We start from the raw sequence: 21,597 nt of genomic DNA, 5'->3' as shown, positions 1-21,597 counted from the left end.
CTGGACCCGTTGGCTGTGTAGCTAGTGGTGCAGGGACCAGTGGTGAGGAAGCCAGAGGATCCTGTGGCGTTAAATGCTGGGATGTAGGAAGTGGGAGCATGGGAGCAGAGCTGGAGGGGGTGCTGTAGGTGGAGGAGTCATTGGAGCCTGAGGAGGCGACAGAGGCGGAGAAGGTGTGGAAGCCTGAGGCAGCGCTTGAATCTGAGGGCTGTTGGAGCCATAAGGGGCTTTGGAACCAGAGGCGAAGGCATGGAGAAACTCAGACCGACTTGAGAGCTGTGCTCGAAACTGAAGCAGTGCCAAGATGTCAGAGGTCTGTGATGCCTTATGAGAGTGTGTCAGAGGTATTCAGAGTATTGAAAGCATGTGAACGCAGGAGAGAGAGGCTACACTGGTTGACCAAAGACCCTGTGAAGTGGGCAGGGTGTGCTCCTGAAACTAGTTATCCTCATCGCCATCTTTAGTGTCTTAAGTGGGTGATAAACGCTTTTAAAGAGTGAATGTGTCCAGGTAGCAAAAGAAGAATGGAACGTTTTTAAAGTTCTGAACAAATACCATAACAATTTCTTATAACGTACATGCTCATTTAATCATCTGAACAAATGCTGTAACCATTTATTCGAATGTAAATGCCATCCCTGTTTATGCAAACGTACTAACTAACGTTGCAAGGTGCAGGCTAATAGGTTATCACCGCACAGCAGTAACTGTTCATATATGTAATTTGGACGTGACATACGAGGCAGTGGTCTCAGATTCGTGGACCACGAGTGGGAAAGTGTACTACGTGCTCAGCTAATGGAATTCTGATTGACAGAGCACCTAGTAGTCGACCTTAAGCCCAGAGAACAGTGAACTGTGAACTCCCAATGTAGACTAACTGGATAGCGGCCACAGGTTACAAAACTGTCCAGCAGAAGGATACCGCGAAAGAGAATCACGAAAGTCAGAATGTGTGTATTGTGGAAGCCTGTAATAGAATCTCTTCTTGTTTTATTTTAACGAATAGTATTCCTAAATTTGCATGAGAAAGTTGCATAAGAGAGAAAGAAAGCTAATCCAAAAATCGTGTTTCTTTATGCATTAAGTAATATATTGTCTAACAAATTGTATCGTGGAACAGGTAGACTATACCTCTGCTTCAATTTCATGACACTGTTTTCTGTAGAGGTGCTGCAGATACCAAGAAAGCTAATTTATTGACGCAGACACATGCACATTCAAGAACAGATCAGCTAGCAAAGTGCACTGTGGCGGTTGCGCACAGTGGCCGCAGCAGTACGACTATACTCGTCAGTGCTGCCGTTGTTCAGAGTCCCTTTTGGTCCCCGACTGCCGCGCAGGGCTGTGCGTGGTGGCGGCGCTGCAGCGGGAGGACGCGCGCCGCAGCCGGCTGCTGTGCTCCGTGCTGGGCAGCGTGGCGCTGGGCGTGCTGCTGGGATACCCGCTGGGCGGCCTGCTCTACGCCTTCGTCGGCAAGCCGGCGCCCTTCCTCTGCGTCTCCGCTCTCGTCATCGTCGACATCGGTGAGTCAGCCTCCTTTCCAATCTGCGGCTGCTCGAGACGAGCAAGTGTAGCCAACTTGCCGTGGACCAGGCCGAAATTTAATCACTGTGCAGATTGTAACCTCCCCCTCACTTATCGACCTCAACGACAGTGAAAAATTAAACCGCGTGTACCTAATGGAAATATGGGAAAAGCAATCGTCGCCGAAGTTAATCTGTCGGCAAAGAGGGAGGAAAGGGTTACATCTAAATGAAAGGAAAAATGCAAATGAAACTGGTGGAAATTAATTTTGAAAAGGGGTAAAGTTAATAAAGAAAGTAAACGTGCGGCCGTTACGTTAGCAATTAACTAGCGGTAATAGATATTTGAGATTTGGGGGAAATTACGATCGCCAGTCTTATGGACAATTACTATAGTAACTGAAAAAGAAAGGTTATTACACTTATAATTAGCACTAGAAGTGTGGCAACTGAAGGTTGACACGTGTAGCGTGAAAACTGAATGCTTGTCAGAAGTAATAAATTTCGCTACACTCTGACTTAATTTAGCAAAAGAATTAATAAAACCGGAAAATTGAAAGTTAAACTGAAATTAATAGTGAACTTTGTTTCTGAAGCATTACGAAATTCAATAATATACGGTTAGTCTTGGGCTACCTCAACAATCATTTCAAAAGCTATTTGAATCTACGCAATTTAGAAATATGAGATTTAATTTTGAACTTGAATTAAATGATTCTGAACAATTAACGATAGTAAAATTTAATACTTACCAAGCTCAGCTGCAGTCACAGGTAAGATAAAATACGGTAACAAAACTCGCACTCTTAATTTGTGCTTGTCTAATCTAAATATTGTAGCCAGCTATGAATACCTTAACTGAACTTTGAAATTAAAGCAGTGAAATGGAATGATATTACTTTAGTGCTGGCGTTTGAATTCCAACGACACTCGAGTTCATTTCGGAAAAGGAAGGGACCCTGGTTGGTAATGCGATTGGGACAATGAGCAACAAAGGTTCATGCTAAGTTGCTGTAATTTTGCCAGGCAAATGGAACAATTTTGAAAAGCTGAGGTCTGCCATACAGTTCTAAAACTTTACGTGCTTCTAGTCTTCCTTGTTGGTTGATTGAAGGTTTGAAGTCGTCGATCGAGGAGGTGGCGACGGTAACTCATTGTCGGCCATCGCTGTTGCAGAAGTTGGATGTTGGGGCGCCTTCTTCTCGGCATGGTCACCAGGCGAAACGGGCTCTTGGTGTGCGCCAGCTAATGCTTCCCGTCCGCGACGTGTCAGAAACTATTATCGCAAGCCGAGCACAATTACATGCTGCCAAAGCCCGAAAGTGCGGCAACTCGTGGGAGCGTCCCACAACATACCTGCTCCACTGCACTACTCCAGCCAGACTCTCTCTGCTCTGCCCGCGCTCCACGCGGCAGAGTTCACACTACCAAAGATCCTAAACACTTTGGTTCTCCAAACGACCTATCGATGTAATCGTTCGATAGCACACTTTTCCCTAGGCCAGACCCAGCGTAAAAATACAAATAATATTTACAAAACAAACCAATTATACACCGACATAAATGCATATATATATATATATATATATATATATATATATATATATATATATATACAAACAAATAGTAAAACAATTACAATATATAAAGACACAGAAATGTCATATCTTGAGGTAACAAAACAAGGAAAAAAAATTATAATACAATAGATGGAAATACACGTGCCCCACATTGTCTGAGGATGTTCGTGTCACCTAAACAGACTCAGAAAATGTCCCAAAAAGGTAAAAAAGCAACGGAAATGCGTATGCTCAAAATATCAAGAAAATTTAGCATTAATTAACCATAAACCAATTTTTAGACCATAGTAATTGAGTGGAGACACTGCTAACCTTATTCCACTCTGTCATCTTACACAAAAGAAAACAGGTTGACAACATATTAAAATTCATAGAAAACATAGAAAATGGTTTAGCTATTCTAAAATCATCAAAATTCATAACAGTATCAAGAAATGGAGTGCTATTTACAAAAATTAATCAGAGTGCATGGTCATAAAAACAGGTAGATCAAAATACGCAAATTAATAATTAATTACATAGAATACACATTTTTATATAACCTTTTCATAATTAATATTCTCGCCACGAGAGTTCACTTAACGCTAAACAAGAAAATAATATACAGCAGATCGACAAAAATATAAATATTGACAGCAGAATTCTTTCACATCAGCTGTACGGGAAGAAACACAACTCCGCCTTCCGTACTCGCAAGTACAAAGAATGCCGACAGCTTCACAAGAGCCGACAGCGGCTCCGCCTTGCCAGTATTGTTGCGCCCGCCTGTGCGGCACGCTTGATCTCACTCGCCTGTGTAACGGCATTTCCAGAACGTCCGTTTCACTGAATTCTTTCGGAAAAACTCACTCCCGAGTAATCTCAAGGAGTCCACTAATACTATCACAGTGGATAACTCAACACTGTCCATCATCACATGCATGTACTAGCCTGAAACTTAAAACAGCGTCTAAGTACATCGGCAATGACTATTAAACACATATTCATGAAATCTTACAGCTAGTTACAAAATCATATTTACATTCCTTAATCTACTGTGACTCAGTTGAAAACTTAAACTAACAGCTTGGATTTTTCAATTGATTAATAAGCAGTTACTCTTAAATCATTTAATCAAAATTAATTACTTATTAATTACAACTTCTTTAATGACCTCTTGGTCAGGCAAAAGTATGGCAACATGGCAAATCCTTAAATCTTACACTTTATATTTACATACTGTACAAATTACCCATTTTGTGGTGTTAATCAATCCTTGGTTGGTACAATTTCAAGTCTACAATGTTCCGTATACCTAATAGTTTTCCAGAGCTTGGATACTCTAAGCAATAAGCATTTGTGTGAGGTATACCAATGACTTTATATGGTCCATTATAAACAAACTTAAATTTAGAGATTTGATTGTCTATCTCGCTCGATTTCTCATGAGCTTTTACAAGTACTAAGTCTCCGATTGCAAACTTAGCAAAACGCGCTTTAGCGTCATGACGACGTATGCGAGCATCGCTTTTAGCTTCATTACTTCACACAAACGATATTTTTTCACACCAATGCTAATGTTAATCCGTGGAGGCAATTTGATTATCTCTTCCACTAAACTTTTCCTTCTGTCATCCAACAGGATTTCCTCTGGAGAAAATCCCGTAGATTCATGTCTTAAGGTGTTCATAATTCTCTCAAATACTGCTACATATTTGCCCCATGCCCTATGGTTGTGATGGCAATAGGTACGGCAATGTCGGCCTAGATCGCGCATATACCTCTCAGCGGGATTCCCAGCCGGACAATAAGCTGAAATATGGATCACTTTGACCCCATTACTTTCCATGCCTTCATTCCACAACTTAGAAGTAAATTGTGCCCCATTGTCTGATAGAATCGCCTTGGGCTTACCAATACGAACAAAATAATCCGCTTTGGCTGTAGCTTTCCTAATCGGGTATAGTTTGATGAACTTGGAAAAAGCTTCTAGCACTACTAAAATGTAGGCAAAGTTTCCTGATGACTTGGGCAGAGGTCCGTACAAGTCCACGCACAGTAATTCAAAGGTGTCGTTACGCCTTATACTTTGCATAGGACCACGACTCGTACAGTTGGTAACCTTCACCTTCTGACATAAATCGCAAGTTTTCACTCTGTCAGTAACGCGTTTTAAAATGTTGTTAAAATGCACTACTTCACTCAGCTTTTCCGTGCATTTCTTTGGTCCACAGTGACCATACGCCAAATGGTAGTAGTCTATTATTTCCGTGACGTATTTGGTGGGCCAGCGTACCTGCCAAATATTACTATCTTCACCCTTACGTATGTACAAGATATGATCGTATAGCTTGTAATACTTCCTTAATTTCTCTCCTTCTGGATTCCTTTCGTCATATCGGGTTTTCACCATACTTAAACAACCGTCCTCGTTCTGATGACGACGTAGATTCTTACAGATGTTCATTATTAATTTACGTCCCTCAACTTCTTTAAAATAGTATAATTTGACCACTCCATCTGACTCATCTTTCAATATCTCTTGATTAGACTCGGGCAAACGCGACAGCGCATCCGCTGCGCAATTGTCGGTCCCTTTTACGTAACAGATGTCATAGTTAAATTGCTGTAAATACAGCGATCACCTAGTCAGTCTTTCGTGAAGTAGTTTACAATCCTTCAGATAAGTGAGCGCCTTATGGTCCGTATGAATAATCACCTTACGGTCCCATAGGTAACCCTTGAACTTTTTGAATCCCCACACGATAGCGAGACACTCTTTCTCAGAAATCGTGTAGTTTCGCTCACTTTTTGATAAAGTTCGACTCGCGAACGCTATCGTCCGGTGTCACTTATCCTCTTCTTTACCAACTTCTTGGAACAGTTCTACCCCCACCCCGTAATTCGACGAATCCGTTCCCAGATGGAAGGGTAGCGATAAATCAGGATGGAATAGTATGATATATCTTAACAACTCGTCTTTTAATCTCTCGAAAGCGGCCTGACATCCGGCAGTCCACACAAACGGAACATTTTTGCGTAAGAGGTTATTCAAATTTTCATCATTAAACACTTGTCCTTTCACAAATTTACTGTAAAATCCTGTGAGCCCTAGAAAACTTTTTAACTGTTTCCTAGACTTGGGTGGAGGACAATTCCTTATTGCCTCTAGTTTCTCTGGGTCTTTCGTAATACCAGCAGTGGTAATTACATGCCCTAAAAATTTCATTTCCTGCTTCACAAATTCGCATTTCTTTAGCTTTAGAGTCATTCCGCCACGGCGCAATGCTCTAAAAACTTCATCTAACAGGTCACAATGGTCATGTCAAGTGGCATTGGTCAACAATAGGTCGTCAACATATACAGTTAATCTTAAACTCAAAGCCGGTCCTAGCACTTTATCTAGGGCCCTGATGAATACGGACACAGATATATTAAGTCCAAACGGCAGTACTCTATACTGATAACACCTGCCCGCAAACAAGAAGGCTGTGTATGGCCTAGATTCTTCTTCGAGTTCTATTTGCCAGTAACTAGCCGTCAGATCGAGGCTAGTCATGAACTTAACGTCATGAAAACGTTGCAAAATCTCCTCCATACTCTCTGGTCTGTCTGTTTCGCGTTTAACGACCCTATTCAACGTGCGTGCGTCAATCACAATACGCACACTACCATCCCGTTTTGCTACAATGACCAAACAGTTATTGTATGGACTCGTACTTCTTTCAATCACTCCCCATTCGATCATCTTATCTATCTCCCGTGGCACTGCTTCCTTTTTGGACAGCGGTATAGCATACGGTCTCACGAAGAATGTTTCGTGCAGAATTACATGCAACTTGCATTTATATCCTTCCACAAGTCCCGGTTCGTCTGAAAACACACTCTTATTCCTCATTATCACTTCATACAGGCCTCGTCTTTGTTCGTGTGTTACGTTTGACACACCGTCTACAATACTTTCCAATTCGCTTTCTACACTATTGTCAATGCCGAGATTCCTCACATTACAGTAGTTCAAATTCCTACCTACGTCAATACCACCCGGCCAGTTAACAATGTGTATAGGCTGGTACTGCCTATGCACACCGTCTCCTGCCTCGTCAAAACTAACTACTATTGTTTTATCTTGTGACGTACATGTCAAAGTTTTGCTTTCGCAATTAATCACTGCGTGGTACTTTAATAGCCAAGCTAGAATTTTAGAACATGTTTTTTGCTCGAGTATCACGTTTTTGGAAACCCAGAATCTACGATGTAGGAATCAACATGGATTCCGGAAACAGCGATCGTGTGAGACCCAACTCGCTTTATTTGTTCATGAGACCCAGAAAATATTAGATACAGGCTCCCAGGTAGATGCTATTTTTCTTGATTTCCGGAAGGCGTTCAATACAGTTCCGCACTGTCGCCTGATAAACAAAGTAAGAGCCTACGGAATATCAGACCAGCTGTGTGGCTGGATTGAAGAGTTTTTAGCAAACAGAACACAGCATGTTGTTATCAATGGAGAGACGTCTACAGACGTTAAAGTAACCTCTGGAGTGCCACAGGGGAGTGTTATGGGACCATTGCTTTTCACAATATATATAAATGACCTAGTAGATAGTGTCGGAAGTTCCATGCGGCTTTTCGCGGATGATGCTGTAGTATACAGAGAAGTTGCAGCATTAGAAAATTGTAGCGAAATGCAGGAAGATCTGCAGCGGATAGGCACTTGCTGCAGGGAGTGGCAACTGTCCCTTAACATAGACAAATGTAATGTATTGCGAATACATAGAAAGAAGGATCTTTTATTGTATGATTATATGATAGCGGAACAGACACTGGTAGCAGTTACTTCTGTAAAAAATCTGGGAGTATGCGTGCGGAACAATTTGAAGTGGAATGATCATATAAAATTAATTGTTGGTAAGGCGGGTACCAGGTTGAGATTCATTGGGAGAGTGCTTAGAAAATGTAGTCCATCAACAAAGGAGGTGGCTTACAAAACACTCTTTCGACCTATACTTGAGTATTGCTCATCAGTGTGGGATCCGTACCAGATCGGTTTGACGGAGGAGATAGAGAAGATCCAAAGAAGAGCGGCGCGTTTCGTCACAGGGTTATTTGGTAACCGTGATAGCGTTACGGAGATGTCTAATAAACTCAAGTGGCAGACTCTGCAAGAGAGGCGCTCTGCATCGCGGTGTAGCTTGCTCGCCAGGTTTCGAGAGGGTGCGTTTCTGGATGAGGTATCGAATATATTGCTTCCCCCTACTTATACCTCCCGAGGAGATCACGAATGTAAAATTAGAGAGATTAGAGCGCGCACGGAGGCTTTCAGACAGTCGTTCTTCCCGCGAACCATACGCGACTGGAACAGGAAAGGGAGGTAATGACAGTGGCACGTAAAGTGCCCTCCGCCACACACCGTTGGGTGGCTTGCTGAGTATAAATGTAGATGTAGATGAACCCGATAATTACTTCCGTAGTTAAGTCTGGCACGACGACAAACTCTTGTTCAAATCGTGCCCCACATATCTCGAAGTTGACAAAAATCTGTTTTGTGACTGGTTTACCGGCCTTCCCAGTAGCTCCGATAATTTTCACTCCTGTTACTGGCATAACTACGATGCCAGGTCTGTCTTTCAGTAACTCAAATATATTCCCAGACACAGCACTCAATTCTGCACCTGTGGGGCGGCGGTTAAGTTGTAAACTAAAATTTTATTAATTGCTGGATAAACGCTTGCATGTAGATCAGTTCCTGGCTTTTAGAATGTTGTTAATGCTGTCTTTCGCCGTTCTCAACACTAGCTCTCTATTTACTTCTTGGCACCCAGAAAGTGATTTAATAAAACATGTAGCCAGTATTTAGAGATCCTAGTGCCCACTTCAATTGAGATACCATTATAGCTGCAGCTTATAGCTCTGAGGAATTAGGAGATTGTCCGGGATTTCTAATCAAAAACGGTTTTCCAAAATAATTGAGTATATTCTGAAATTCACTGATCAAAAACACAAGTATCCCTACAACCTAACTAACAGAGCAGTTCAGAGTCTAATGCGCCGATGCAACTATAAATGTCCGAATTAAATGTTAAAAAAAATGCTCGCCAAAATTTGATGAAAATATTTCATCAAACGCCACGCTAAATATTTGGTAGAATGACTGTCCCGCGACGGCACGTGAAAATACGACAATACGCAAACTGAAGCTAGATAATGAAAATCATCCCAGAATTAACACTTCACATGAAATGTTTTCATGGTTCCGCGTATCTCTAGTAACTTAATACGGCACCCGAGGCTGTTTGTAGCAGATACACTGATGCGACTCGACTACCGACACAGATGGCGTGTCATTCAGCGTCTGGAGAGAACTGGGGCCTTGCTTCCTCGCGTAGCGTCCTTATATATAAAGCCGCGGTGCGGACGGCGAGGGGAACGCCTGACCTTATCCGCTCTCCCAACTAGCCGCTGGGCTAGTAACGCACCACTTCAAGTTACATAATAATTTATAGCTTCTTTTGCTGATGGCCGAGGAAGCTCTTAATTTAAACGTGCATTCAGCACGCAGGTAAGTATTGATAATAAAATTTTGACGTGGCTAAGTTAAATACTTTGGGCGAGAGAATTAATTAAATTACACTGCACGCAGCAGATGAGCTCTGAACTGTCCCTTTTGAGATCCGCTATCGCTATAATTTCATAGGTATTCAAAAGAAACTTTTCACATTTTCATAGTCATAGCGGACCTCCAACCTATTTAAATCTAAACATCCTAGCCTTATTTATTAACCTACTTAATCTATCTTGCTTCCTTCAGTTTTGAGACGAAAACCAGAAAATCGAATTTCCACTAAAGTCTTAATTTGTGAAATCCAAAGTACTGTTTTTATTAAATCATTATGAAAGATGAATCTAAATATAAATTTTGAAGTCTCTAGCTCTTTTCTGTTGCGCCAATGATTTTTTTAGAAAAACGTCCAAATTTCGAAAATGGCTGAAGTTATCGAACTGATATTTAACACACATTAATTTAGTATTACTTCTGACATGCCAGAAAAGTTTTAGGTCATTTGCTTGATTTTTAAGGTATTGCGCAACATTTATGACGTCAGAGCTAGTTACAGCAGACTGGCTGGCACACAATGGAAACTGATGAGAATTTACTACAGTGTGAGTAGGCTGCTTCCCTACATCACCCTCTACTTAATTTTTTTTGTTTATGAATGTTAATGAATAAAAAAAATTTAATTACAAAAAGGGAAGCAAGAGTACAGTTTAACTCCCTATGAAAAATCAAAATTGAAATATAAACCTGTAGAAACATTAAAGAAAATTGATTACCTACATTAATTATTTAAATTGTAGGCATGTTCACTGCCTTTTAAACAATGTCATTACTCAAAATTTTAAGCAAAGTCAATGAAATATTTTGGCATACATATTGCCTTAGACAAACAAACACATACAAACTGAAAAATTATGAAAATCTTAGATCCATTAAATACATGAAATACATTTTTACATGCACAAATTCAAAGAAAATAACATGATACATAAACAGATGATTATCTCTTAGCAGTCTTTTCTAAACCTGAAAGAAAAGTTCACAAATAATTTTTACACACGTGGTTGTAGCCGCTTTGGCTGGCGTCCTACACTTCCATTCACAAGGGTAGAGGAGGGGAAGTTGCTATGGTGTGCGTCCTTCACGTTCTCTCTAAATTACATGGGGGAAAGGGGAGGGGTCACTGTGAGTTGTGTCCAAGTCACTCCACGCTTTCACGCAGCTACCAGGCTGCCATTATCTGGTTTGTCCTGTAGAACAAACAAAAAGAGTGCCTCAGACTCTGTTCACTTAATATCTAAGGGTGGGTCACAATGAAATGGGGATATATACATTTTCTCTTCCAATATGTTACTGGAACGAAGTTAACAGAACTTTTTCAGTATTGCTCTCGCGGTTACTTAATTGTCATAAAATCGGTAAACAAATCTCTCAAAACGCCGTTAGTCACGTACTAGAGAAAATTTTATGCTTAAGGCATATAATCATAAATCCTATTTAATCTGAATTTCTTATTTCTGGGCCGGAACACTGAACCAATGCTCGGTACATTCCTGATACATTTATATTTTAAGCACTTAACTGACTCATCTTTGATTACCTTATTCTTAGAGATAGTATGAGTATGATTAGTGGTTGTTTTCTCAGCTTCTTTGTACATGTGAGTAACTTTTGGTAATAGTACAGTTGTCAGTGTTCAAAACACCCTACGTTTAGTTGACTACTAAATCCACTTATTGGTCCTCTGCTGTTGTGTCAGTTCCACATCTGCAATTATGTACTTACTTACTTTGAAGTGTATTTATGCTGAGCTGAAATTAATGTTTCACGTCTGTCAGTATGTTATTTATTTACTTTGCTAGTGTATGAACTTATTTAACACTCACTGTAGTAATATTTAAGGCATAGGATAGCACATTTATCTCATATTCATAGTGTACTGCAGCTGATTAGATTGCTCACGTGGCAATCCATTTCCACTCGATCGGACGCTGAAACCTCAGGTAGTCTCTCTCAGACCTACCACTAAAGTGCATCAAGTAATTATGGATGAGCGTAATGCTAAATTCCTTAAACCTATAGGACACCATGAGCTGCTCTGTCTCATCTAACATAAGGGTACCTATGGTCGCATTCACGCCTCCAACTCATAACCTCAATACGTGTAGGTGTATCCTGTCACACACTACACTAAAATAATGGCCAGCTCCAACCTTATAAATACTTCAGGGACGTGTCCTTCACGTCTCAACCACAAACACTGCTCAATTCTATTACACTGCCTTTCCTTGCTACACCAGGTGAGTTTAATCTTACAACTTATCTGCATATTTTTTATAACACTAAGCAATCTCTTTTACTATTTCTTAGTTAGCTCTAATGCATACACTAGGTTTCACTACCACTTCAGATCCTGCTTGTACATGAATTCATATATCCTTTTTAAATTGCTGTTGGTGGACTATTTCCAATAAAACAACACCTTGTACTTACTATATTACCAGGGTACTATACATAATTGTTACTCAAATACATTTGTATCTTAATTATGTCATACTTCTCTATTGTTTGTCACTATTAGGTTTGTCACATTAGGTATTTTTCTTCACTAATCGGTAGATAGAATGGTTACATAACTCATGGCTTGATAGCCATGACAGAAAATTTTCATGTCTGGAAAGAAGAGGTCGAAATTTTTGTGGATAGGAAAGAGGAAGAATGAGTGAGATCTGAAATGGGAAAGAAGATCTCACACAGCTGGGACTGCACACCTGCCACACTGTGTAGGGGTTACAGAACAACCTCCTCCCTACAGCATTCATTAGCTTAATGCTGGCTTGATAGTCATAACGGAAAATTTTAGTATTTGGAAAGAAAAGGTCGAAATTTTTGAGGACAGGAAAGAGGAAGAATGAGTGAGACCTGAAAGGGAAAGAAGATCTCACACAGCTGGGACTGCACAGCTGCCACACTGTGTAGAGGTTACAGAGCAACCTCCTCCCTACAGCATTCATTGGTTTATTATTGGTTTAATGCTGTAAAGAAGAGTTAGAAATTTTTGGTGGATAGAAAAGATGAAGAGTGAGCGAGACCTGAAAAGGAAAGAAGATCTCACACAGCTGGGACTGCACACCTGCCACACTGTGTAGAGGTTACAGAACAACCTCCTCCCTACAGCATTCATTGGTTTAATGCTGTAAAGAAGAGTTAGAAATTTTTGAGGACAGGAAAGAGGAAGAATGAGTGAGATCTGAAATGGGAAAGAAGATCTCACACAGCTGGGACTGCACAGCTGCCACACTGTGTAGAGGTTACAGAACAACCTCCTCCCTACAGCATTCATTGGTTTAATGCTGTAAAGAAGAGTTAGAAATTTTAGGTGGATAGAAAAGATGAAGAGTGAGTGAGACCTGAAAAGGAAAGAAGATCTCACACAGCTGGGACTGCACAGCTGCCACACTGTGTAGAGGTTACAGAACAACCTCCTCCCTACAGCATTCATTGGCTACCTATGAATCTGTCAGGTCGATCTGAAAATACCTTATGATGCCTTTTTAGAACCTGTCTCAGTTCTTCCTTCTGATTGGCTGAAATCCTATCGATTTCCTGCAATTTAGCTTCTGTTTTGTCTAAAATAATTGCTTCTTCTTCTGTGTTCAGCTTACTGTTACTAAGATTAACACCTTCGTCCCAATACCTCCTATTTTTCAGAACTCGAATAGGCAGCTCCCAAGTTTCATGATCAGTTACTACATGTGTATCACTAAAAGGTACTATAATTACTCCGGTTATTGGCAAGACCATTTTTAACTGGCTTCTTTCAAAGTCAACAACACTCTGATATTTCGACAAGAAATCTATGCCAATTAAAACCTCAATACTGAGATTGTTTACAATTAAACATGGATGATCAATTAAATTACCATTAATGTTAAAGTGTAGTAAAGCTTCTTGCTTTACCGTTTTTGAAACCTTGCCAGTAGCACCAATTATTCTTAGTTCTGATACCCTCATTACTGTAAGCTTGTCTTTACCAGGTAATGCATCAAAGAAGGACTGAGATATTGCACTCACCTCACTTCCACTATCTAAGAGACAACGTACATTGATACCCAACATATTCACTATTATTATAGGGTGGCTTATTCTAGGTTGTACAGGTGGTTCCTCACATTCATCTAGTAGTTCCTTTTGGATTTGTCTCCAACTAAAGTGATCGACATCTGTCTTCATTACATTTAGGTCACAGTGTGTAGGGGTTTCCTGAATTACATTCTCAGCTGCTTTTTCCAGTCGGTTTATTAATTTTAAATCGAAACACCGCACGACTTCATTACATTTAGTTTGCTGAACATAACCCAAATTACTGTAGTCTGAGCGATTCTGCGCCTCCAGACCGGGCATAATACTAGTTACAGCTAAACCACTTTTACCATTATCGTCGGTTTCCTTCTCAAGTGACAACTGGTCACAGCTACTGGGTTCATCGACCCTCAACAGCCTACCCTCTACATTCTCACTTACCTCCTGTCCTAAATCTATTAGTACATTATCAATATCCTGCACAGGCACTTTAGATAAGAGCACATCATCCTCATCGTAAATATAAGCATGAATTTCTTCTGCTTCTTCACCTGACAATTCAGTATTTTGTAGCTCGTCCCTATCGTTACACTGCTGCGCCTTCTCTTTCTCTTCCCACTTAGAAAGCGTCTCTAATACGGTATCTATCAAATACTGTGAGTGATCTAATATTTCTGTTGTATCCTTAGGTGCTACCGACTCTTCCTCCACATGTTCAGTCTGAGTATTCTGATCTGTCTTACCAATTCCCTTAACTACTGGCTTAGGAAAAGTAACCGCCTGGTGAGCGCCAGTGTCGCCATAGACGGGAACTAGTTTTCCTGCCTCGGCCTACTACTGTTTCCTTTAGTTTCATTATAGTTAGCTGGCATAGCGTTACTTTCCGTACTGTTGTTTACATGCATATTTCTGTTTGGAACAAAATTATTATCCCTTAGACGCCATTGTTGGTTCTGATAATTATTTCCCCAATTCCTACCTCTCTTAGGATGGTGAACACCTACTGTTCTGATGTTTACATTGCCATTTTGCTCGTTCCTAAAATTACTACTATTGTTATGGGCATTTCGGTTATTACGTGCTTGCTCCTCATTGGCAGCAACACGTTCTACACGTTCCAAATACTCAATGAAACGATCCAGATTGTCTCTAGGGGCTGATATAATTCTAGTTTGCCAATACCATGGCAGTTTGGCTTCAAGACCTAGTATAATCATTTCTGGTTTAAGCTTTTCCGCCAAATGTGACAAACGTGAAATCCATGACCTAGCAAACTCTTTAATTGATTCCTTGCCTGCATTGAAGCGTTTCCCACTCCAAAATTCTCTCAACACTTCATTTTGCTTATTGCTAGACCAATACTCATTAATAAAAGCTGTTTTAAATTCCGCTAATGTTTTACACTTTAACATAACATCAGCTGACCAACGCATGGCGTCACCTGCTAAATGGCTTCTAATAAACGAGATTTTCTCTCGTTCAGACCAATTTGGTGGAATCACATCTTCAAAATCGTTCCAGAAATCTAGCGGGTGGATATTTTTATCTGGATCAAACCGCAAGAACTGTCGACATTTGCAGCAGCTACAACTTGTTGTATACTACCATTACCAGAAGTTACTGAAGCTACTTTACTCTCAATGTTAGCAATGTTAGTACTGATATTTTCTACTTTCATTTCAACATTATCTACTCTTTGTACAATATGAGTAGTGCCAGTTTTGATGGCTGCTACTTCTGCTTGACATATGTTGACTTTAATATTAACATCTTTAAATCTATCTGAGCACAATTCAGATTCCGCCTCGATCTTTTCTGTTAACTTGTGCTCCAGCTTCGCATCTTCCATTTGGAAGTCTTTGCGAACCTCAGCAACTTCGGATTTAACTGTTTTATACATTTCAGAAAACTGTTGAGCAACCTTTTTCTTAATATCTTCATGATTGTAATCAATTTTATAATTCAAACTGTCTAGATCCTCTTTCAACTTATTGCAACCAGCCTTGAAGGTATCGTCCATTACCTCCAATCGTTTATTAAAATTTGTTTGGCTGGCCACAATTTCAGACTTTAATTCAGCATTCATTCTAGCATTACTGGCTGACATTTCAGCATTACTGCTTTTGACCTCAGTTATTTCAGACTTTAATTCAGCATTGCTGGCAGCTATTGCTTGTAATATAACATTTAAATCAACAGCCCCAGCATCTTTGGGTTGCTCACGAGCTGGCTTTTTATCACACTCAGGTGACAAAAAACTAGCTCCAATATCAGAATCATCAAAACTAAATGAAACTTCTGATTGATTAGTCATACCTAACTTCTCCTTCTTAAACTCTACCATCTCTGATGACTGCTTCATTTTTAATTCATCAGAGAAACTATCATCCAATAAATTTACAATTTCTACTTTCCGCTTTACTATCATTGCCCCTTCGCACACTACTGTCAGGAGACAATACTTCATATTTCACTTTAACATTACTACTTTCATGCATATTTACACTTGAACCGTTGTCTGGATTTACAGTTCCCTCAACAGACATAGGTTCTGATATAAGTTTAACTTCAGTTTCTTTTGGCGGTTCCATCGCCGACAGTCTTTTAGTGCAGGTTAGTAAAATTTTGAACAGCTTTTCACTTAACTTAGTCCCTTCTGCGCGACGTATGGCGTTGCCGGCGCGGCGTACCAGGATTCCTGATGGGACGTGGCACGTTGAACTCCAGACGACTCTCCGACGGCTGTTGTGTGTTTGCGTGGCCCGCGATTGCAGGCGCTGCGTCGGCTGCTCCAGCGGACGATTGCGGTGAGGCGAAACTGGCTTCTCGCGATGCCGGCAGCACCGCTAGACTCAGTGCCAGCTCCGTCAATCCAGATGCGTTGTTAATCCAATTGCGTCGTCCACATACACACGTAACACTTTCACTGTTTAATACTCAGTTGCGTGTCGCATTTCACTCGCGAATCCGAATAGTTAAAAATCACTTTCACTTAGTCGATTTCCCGGCCGATGCACCATATGTGGCGCGGCGGTTAAGTTGTAAACTAAAATTTTATTAATTGCTGGATAAACGCTTGCATGTAGATCAGTTTCTGGCTTTTAGAATGTTGTTAATGCTGTCTTTCGCCGTTCTCAACACTGGCTCTCTATTTACTTCTTGGCACCCAGAAAGTGATTTAATAAAACATGGAGCCAGTATTTAGAGATCCTAGTGCCCACTTCAATTGAGATACCATTATAGCTGCAGCTTATAGCTCTGAGGAATTAGGAGATTGTCCGGGATTTCTAATCAAAAACGGTTTTCCAAAATAATTGAGTATATTCTGAAATTCACTGATCAAAAACACAAGTATCCCTACAACCTAACTAACAGAGCAGTTCAGAGTCTAATGCGCCGATGCAACTATAAATGTCCGAATTAAATGTTAAAAAAAATGCTCGCCAAAATTTGATGAAAATATTTCATCAAACGCCACGCTAAATATTTGGTAGAATGACTGTCCCGCGACGGCACGTGAAAATACGACAATACGCAAACTGAAGCTAGATAATGAAAATCATCCCAGAATTAACACTTCACATGAAATGTTTTCATGGTTCCGTGTATCTCTAGTAACTTAATACGGCACCCGAGGCTGTTTGTAGCAGATACACTGATGCGACTCGACTACCGACACAGATGGCGTGTCATTCAGCGTCTGGAGAGAACTGGGGCCTTGCTTCCTCGCGTAGCGTCCTTATATATAAAGCCGCGGTGCGGACGGCGAAGGGAACGCCTGATCTTATCCGCTCTCCCAACTAGCCGCTGGGCTAGTAACGCACCACTTCAAGTTACATAATAATTTATAGCTTCTTTTGCTGATGGCCGAGGAAGCTCTTAATTTAAACGTGCATTCAGCACGCAGGTAAGTATTGATAATAAAATTTTGACGTGGCTAAGTTAAATACTTTGGGCGAGAGAATTAATTAAATTACACTGCACGCAGCAGATGAGCTCTGAACTGTCCCTTTTGAGATCCGCTATTGCTATAATTTCATAGGTATTCAAAAGAAACTTTTCACATTTTCATAGTCATAGCGGACCTCCAACCTATTTAAATCTAAACATCCTAGCCTTATTTATTAACCTACTTAATCTATCTTGCTTCCTTCAGTTTTGAGACGAAAACCAGAAAATCATGAATTTCCACTAAAGTCTTAATTTGTGAAATCCAAAGTACTGTTTTTATTAAATCATTATGAAAGATGAATCTAAATATAAATTTTGAAGTCTCTAGCTCTTTTCTGTTGCGCCAATGATTTTTTTAGAAAAACGTCCAAATTTCGAAAATGGCTGAAGTTATCGAACTGATATTTAACACACATTAATTTAGTATTACTTCTGACATGCCGGAAAAGTTTTAGGTCATTTGCTTTATTTTTAAGGTATTGCGCAACATTTATGACGTCAGAGCTAGTTACAGCAGACTGGCTGGCACACAATGGAAACTGATGAGAATTTACTACAGTGTGAGTAGGCTGCTTCCCTACACACCGGTGTCAATCAACACGTTTAGTTGTAGGTCGTGCATATTAACAGACACTTCTATCTGTCTACACTTGTCCTCGACTGTTTCTTTATTTTCCCACAGTAAATCCTCGTCTATATCCAGGTCATTCCAGAAAAAACCATCCGGCCTTGATCCTAAATCCGGCTTATCTGGCGACTTTTTCAGCCTCTGTTCACATACAGTGTTAATTTCACCACGTTTGTCCTGAGGCTTAGTCTGTAGCTTCGCCTCCAATACCGAAACCTTTTCCTGTAACTCGTCAACTAGTGAGTGTTGCTTTGCTATCAATTCACTAATTGTCACCTTCGTTGATTCCTCTTTGGCCAGATTGATCTCATCTGCCAATCTACCTGGAGGAATGTGCCCAGTAGTATCTGAAATTACTTCCTCTGGATCTACGCAACCCACACTGCTACCGTCTGACCGTATTACGTCAGCTCTAACCTCATACACGCTGTAATCTACGTGCTTTTCTACCAATCGCGTCCGGCTATCACTAAAATTTTCGTAATCTTTCTACTTAACACTCTCGCAATGTTTAATCTGGAGGTTTGCGTCGGATGGGTCGGCTACTTCTACCAAATGGAACAATTTTGAAAAGCTGAGGTCTGCCATACAGTTCTAAAACTTTACGTGCTTCTAGTCTTCCTTGTTGGTTGATTGAGGGTTTGCTAATGCTTCCCGTCCGCGACACCGTGTCAGAAACTATTATCGCAAGCCGAGCACAATTACATGCTGCCAAAGCCCGAAAGCGCGGGAACTCGCGGGAGCGTCCCACAACACACCTGCTCCACTGCACTACTCCAGCCAGACTCTCTCTGCTCTGCCCGCGCTCCACGCGGCAGAGTTCACACTACCAAAGATCCTAGACACTTTGGTTCTCCAAACGACCTATTGATGTAATCGTTCGATAGCATACTTTTCCCTAGGCCTGACCCAGCGTATATATATATATATATATACAAATAGTAAAACAATTACAATATAAAAAGACACAGAAATGTCATATCTTGAAGTAACAAAACAAGGAAAAAAATTATGGTACAATAGATGGAAATAGGAGGATATGCATTTCCGGCATTACAAGTTGGGAGCGCTCGTATTAGTTTGCGAGGCTCTCAGGCAGTCTTAGCTACTGACGTGAAGCCACAAACGATCTAGGAAGAGTACACCTCCTAGCTAGGTGAATGCAGACGCAAGGGAAAGCTTGCGATTTTCGCAGACGCTCCTCGTCGGTGGACAGCAGTCAACACGTGATAGGTGGCAGATTCATTATCAGCACTTCAGGGGAAGATACAGCGTCCTCTGAGAAGACGATCTTACTTGGCATACGGGCACAAGGCATTAAACTCAGACGAAAAAAATCATGCGTAGCGATATGCACATATACAGGTAGTATCGCTTCCACAAGCTACAAAAAGGCGTTGCGTTGGCGGAGATGTCAATTGTACCAGGATATTAATGTGAAAAGATTTGACCCGCCAGGGTGGCCGAGAGCGCTAATGCGCTACTTCCTGGACTCGGGTAGGCGCGGCGGCCCCGGATCGAATCCGCCCGCCAGATTAACGACGAGATCCGGTATGCCGGCCAGCCTGGATGTGGTTTATAGGCGGTTTTCCACATCCCGCTAGGTAAATACCGGGCTAGTCCCCACGTCCCACCTCAGTTACACGACACACAGACATTTGAACACGTTCGCACTATTTCATGACTTACACTACACGCAGACAGCTGGGGTACACTACTTCCGTTCCGACGGGTTCGGGGTGGCATCAGGAAGGGCATCCGGCCACCCTGTGCTATTAACACTGCCAAATCCGTCATAACAAAGTCGACCCACGTTGGAGCGGGGCACAGGTCCGAGAAAGAAAGAAAGAAATTAATGTGAAAAGGTTTCCGACGCGATTATGGCTGCACGACGTAATTAAGACTTTCAGTGGGAGTTGGAGCTAGACGCATGGAACATTCCGTTTCGAATATCTTTAGGGAGTTCAATATTCCGAGATCCACAGTGTCAAGTGTGTGCCGAGAATACCAGATTCCAGGAATTACCTCTCACCAACAACAACGCAGTGGCCGACGGCTTTCACTTAACGACCGAGAGCAGCAAAAAATGGTTCAAATGGCTCTGAGCACTATGGGACTCAACTGCTGAGGTCATTAGTCCCCTAGAACGTAGAACTAGTTAAACCTAACTAACCTAAGGACATCACAAACATCCATGCCCGAGGCAGGATTCGAACCTGCGACCGTAGCGGTCTTGCAGTTCCAGACTGCAGCGCCTTTAACCGCGCGGCCACTTCGGCCGGCCCGAGAGCAGCAGCGTTTGTGTAGAGTTGTCAGTGCTAACTGACAAGCAACACTGCGTGAAATAATCGCAGAAACCAATGTGGGACGTACGACGAATGTGTCCATTAGGACAGTGCAAAGAATTTGGCGTTAACGGGCTTTGGCAGCAGACGACAGACGCGAGTGCCTTTGCTAAGAGCACGACTACAGAGCCTCTCCTGGGCTCGTGACCATATTGGTTGGACGCTAGAAGACGGGAAAACCGCGGCCTGGTGGAGGAGTACCGATTTCAGTTGGTAAGAGCTCCAGTGACACATGATAATAGGGTTCGAGTGTGGCGCAGATCACACGGAGCCTTGGACCCAAGTTATCAGCAAGGCACTGTGCAAGCTGATGGTGGCTCCGCAGTGGTATGGGCTGCGTTTACGTGGAATTGACTGGGTCCTCAATCATGATCGGCTACTTGGAGACCGTCTGCAGCCACTCGTGAATTCCATGTTTCGAAACAACGATGAAATTTTATAAATGACAATGCACGATGTCACCCAGCCACCATTCTTCGCGATTGGTTTGAAGAACATTCTGGACAATTCAATATAATGGTTTTGCGTCCAATTCCCCCGACATGTACCCATTCAAAATATGTGGGACATAATCCAGAAGTCAGTTTGCGCACAAAATCCTGTGCCTGTATCAATTTCGCAACTATGAACGGCTATAGAGACAGAATGGCTTAATATTTCTGCAGGGAAATTCCAACGACCTTTTGAGTTCCTCCCACGCTTCGTCGATGCACTACACCGGGCAAAAGGAGATCCGATACCGCATTAGGAGGTATTCCATCATTTTTATCAACTCAGTGTGTAACTGACGAACACGTCATATTTTTTAATTGTGGTAATAAATATACAGACTATGTCACCAGTACACAACACATTCGGGACACATTATTCCGGTTTTTAGTATCTAGTGCAGTTAGCGAAATTCTTCCACAATTGTCTTAATAAGTGGTATATCACGTCGTTTTCA

The 21,597-nt window shown here is 41.4% G+C and overlaps 1 protein-coding gene across 1 annotated transcript in view; it reads left to right on the top strand.

The window, feature by feature from the left end:
• The window catches only part of LOC124789008 (synaptic vesicular amine transporter-like), a 135,042-nt gene that overhangs the window by 27,037 nt on the left and 86,408 nt on the right, over window positions 1-21,597 (top strand). Inside the window, exon 5 of the mRNA XM_047256295.1 lies at window positions 1,344-1,526. Coding sequence (XP_047112251.1) covers window positions 1,344-1,526 — 183 coding nt within the window. The remainder of the gene's footprint in view (window positions 1-1,343; window positions 1,527-21,597) is intronic.

This window comes from Schistocerca piceifrons, chromosome 3, assembly GCF_021461385.2.
Source record: "Schistocerca piceifrons isolate TAMUIC-IGC-003096 chromosome 3, iqSchPice1.1, whole genome shotgun sequence".
Taxonomy (NCBI): Eukaryota; Metazoa; Arthropoda; class Insecta; order Orthoptera; family Acrididae; genus Schistocerca; species Schistocerca piceifrons.
Note: the sequence above shows the minus strand (reverse complement) of the source record. Positions and strands in the feature narration are given on the sequence as shown.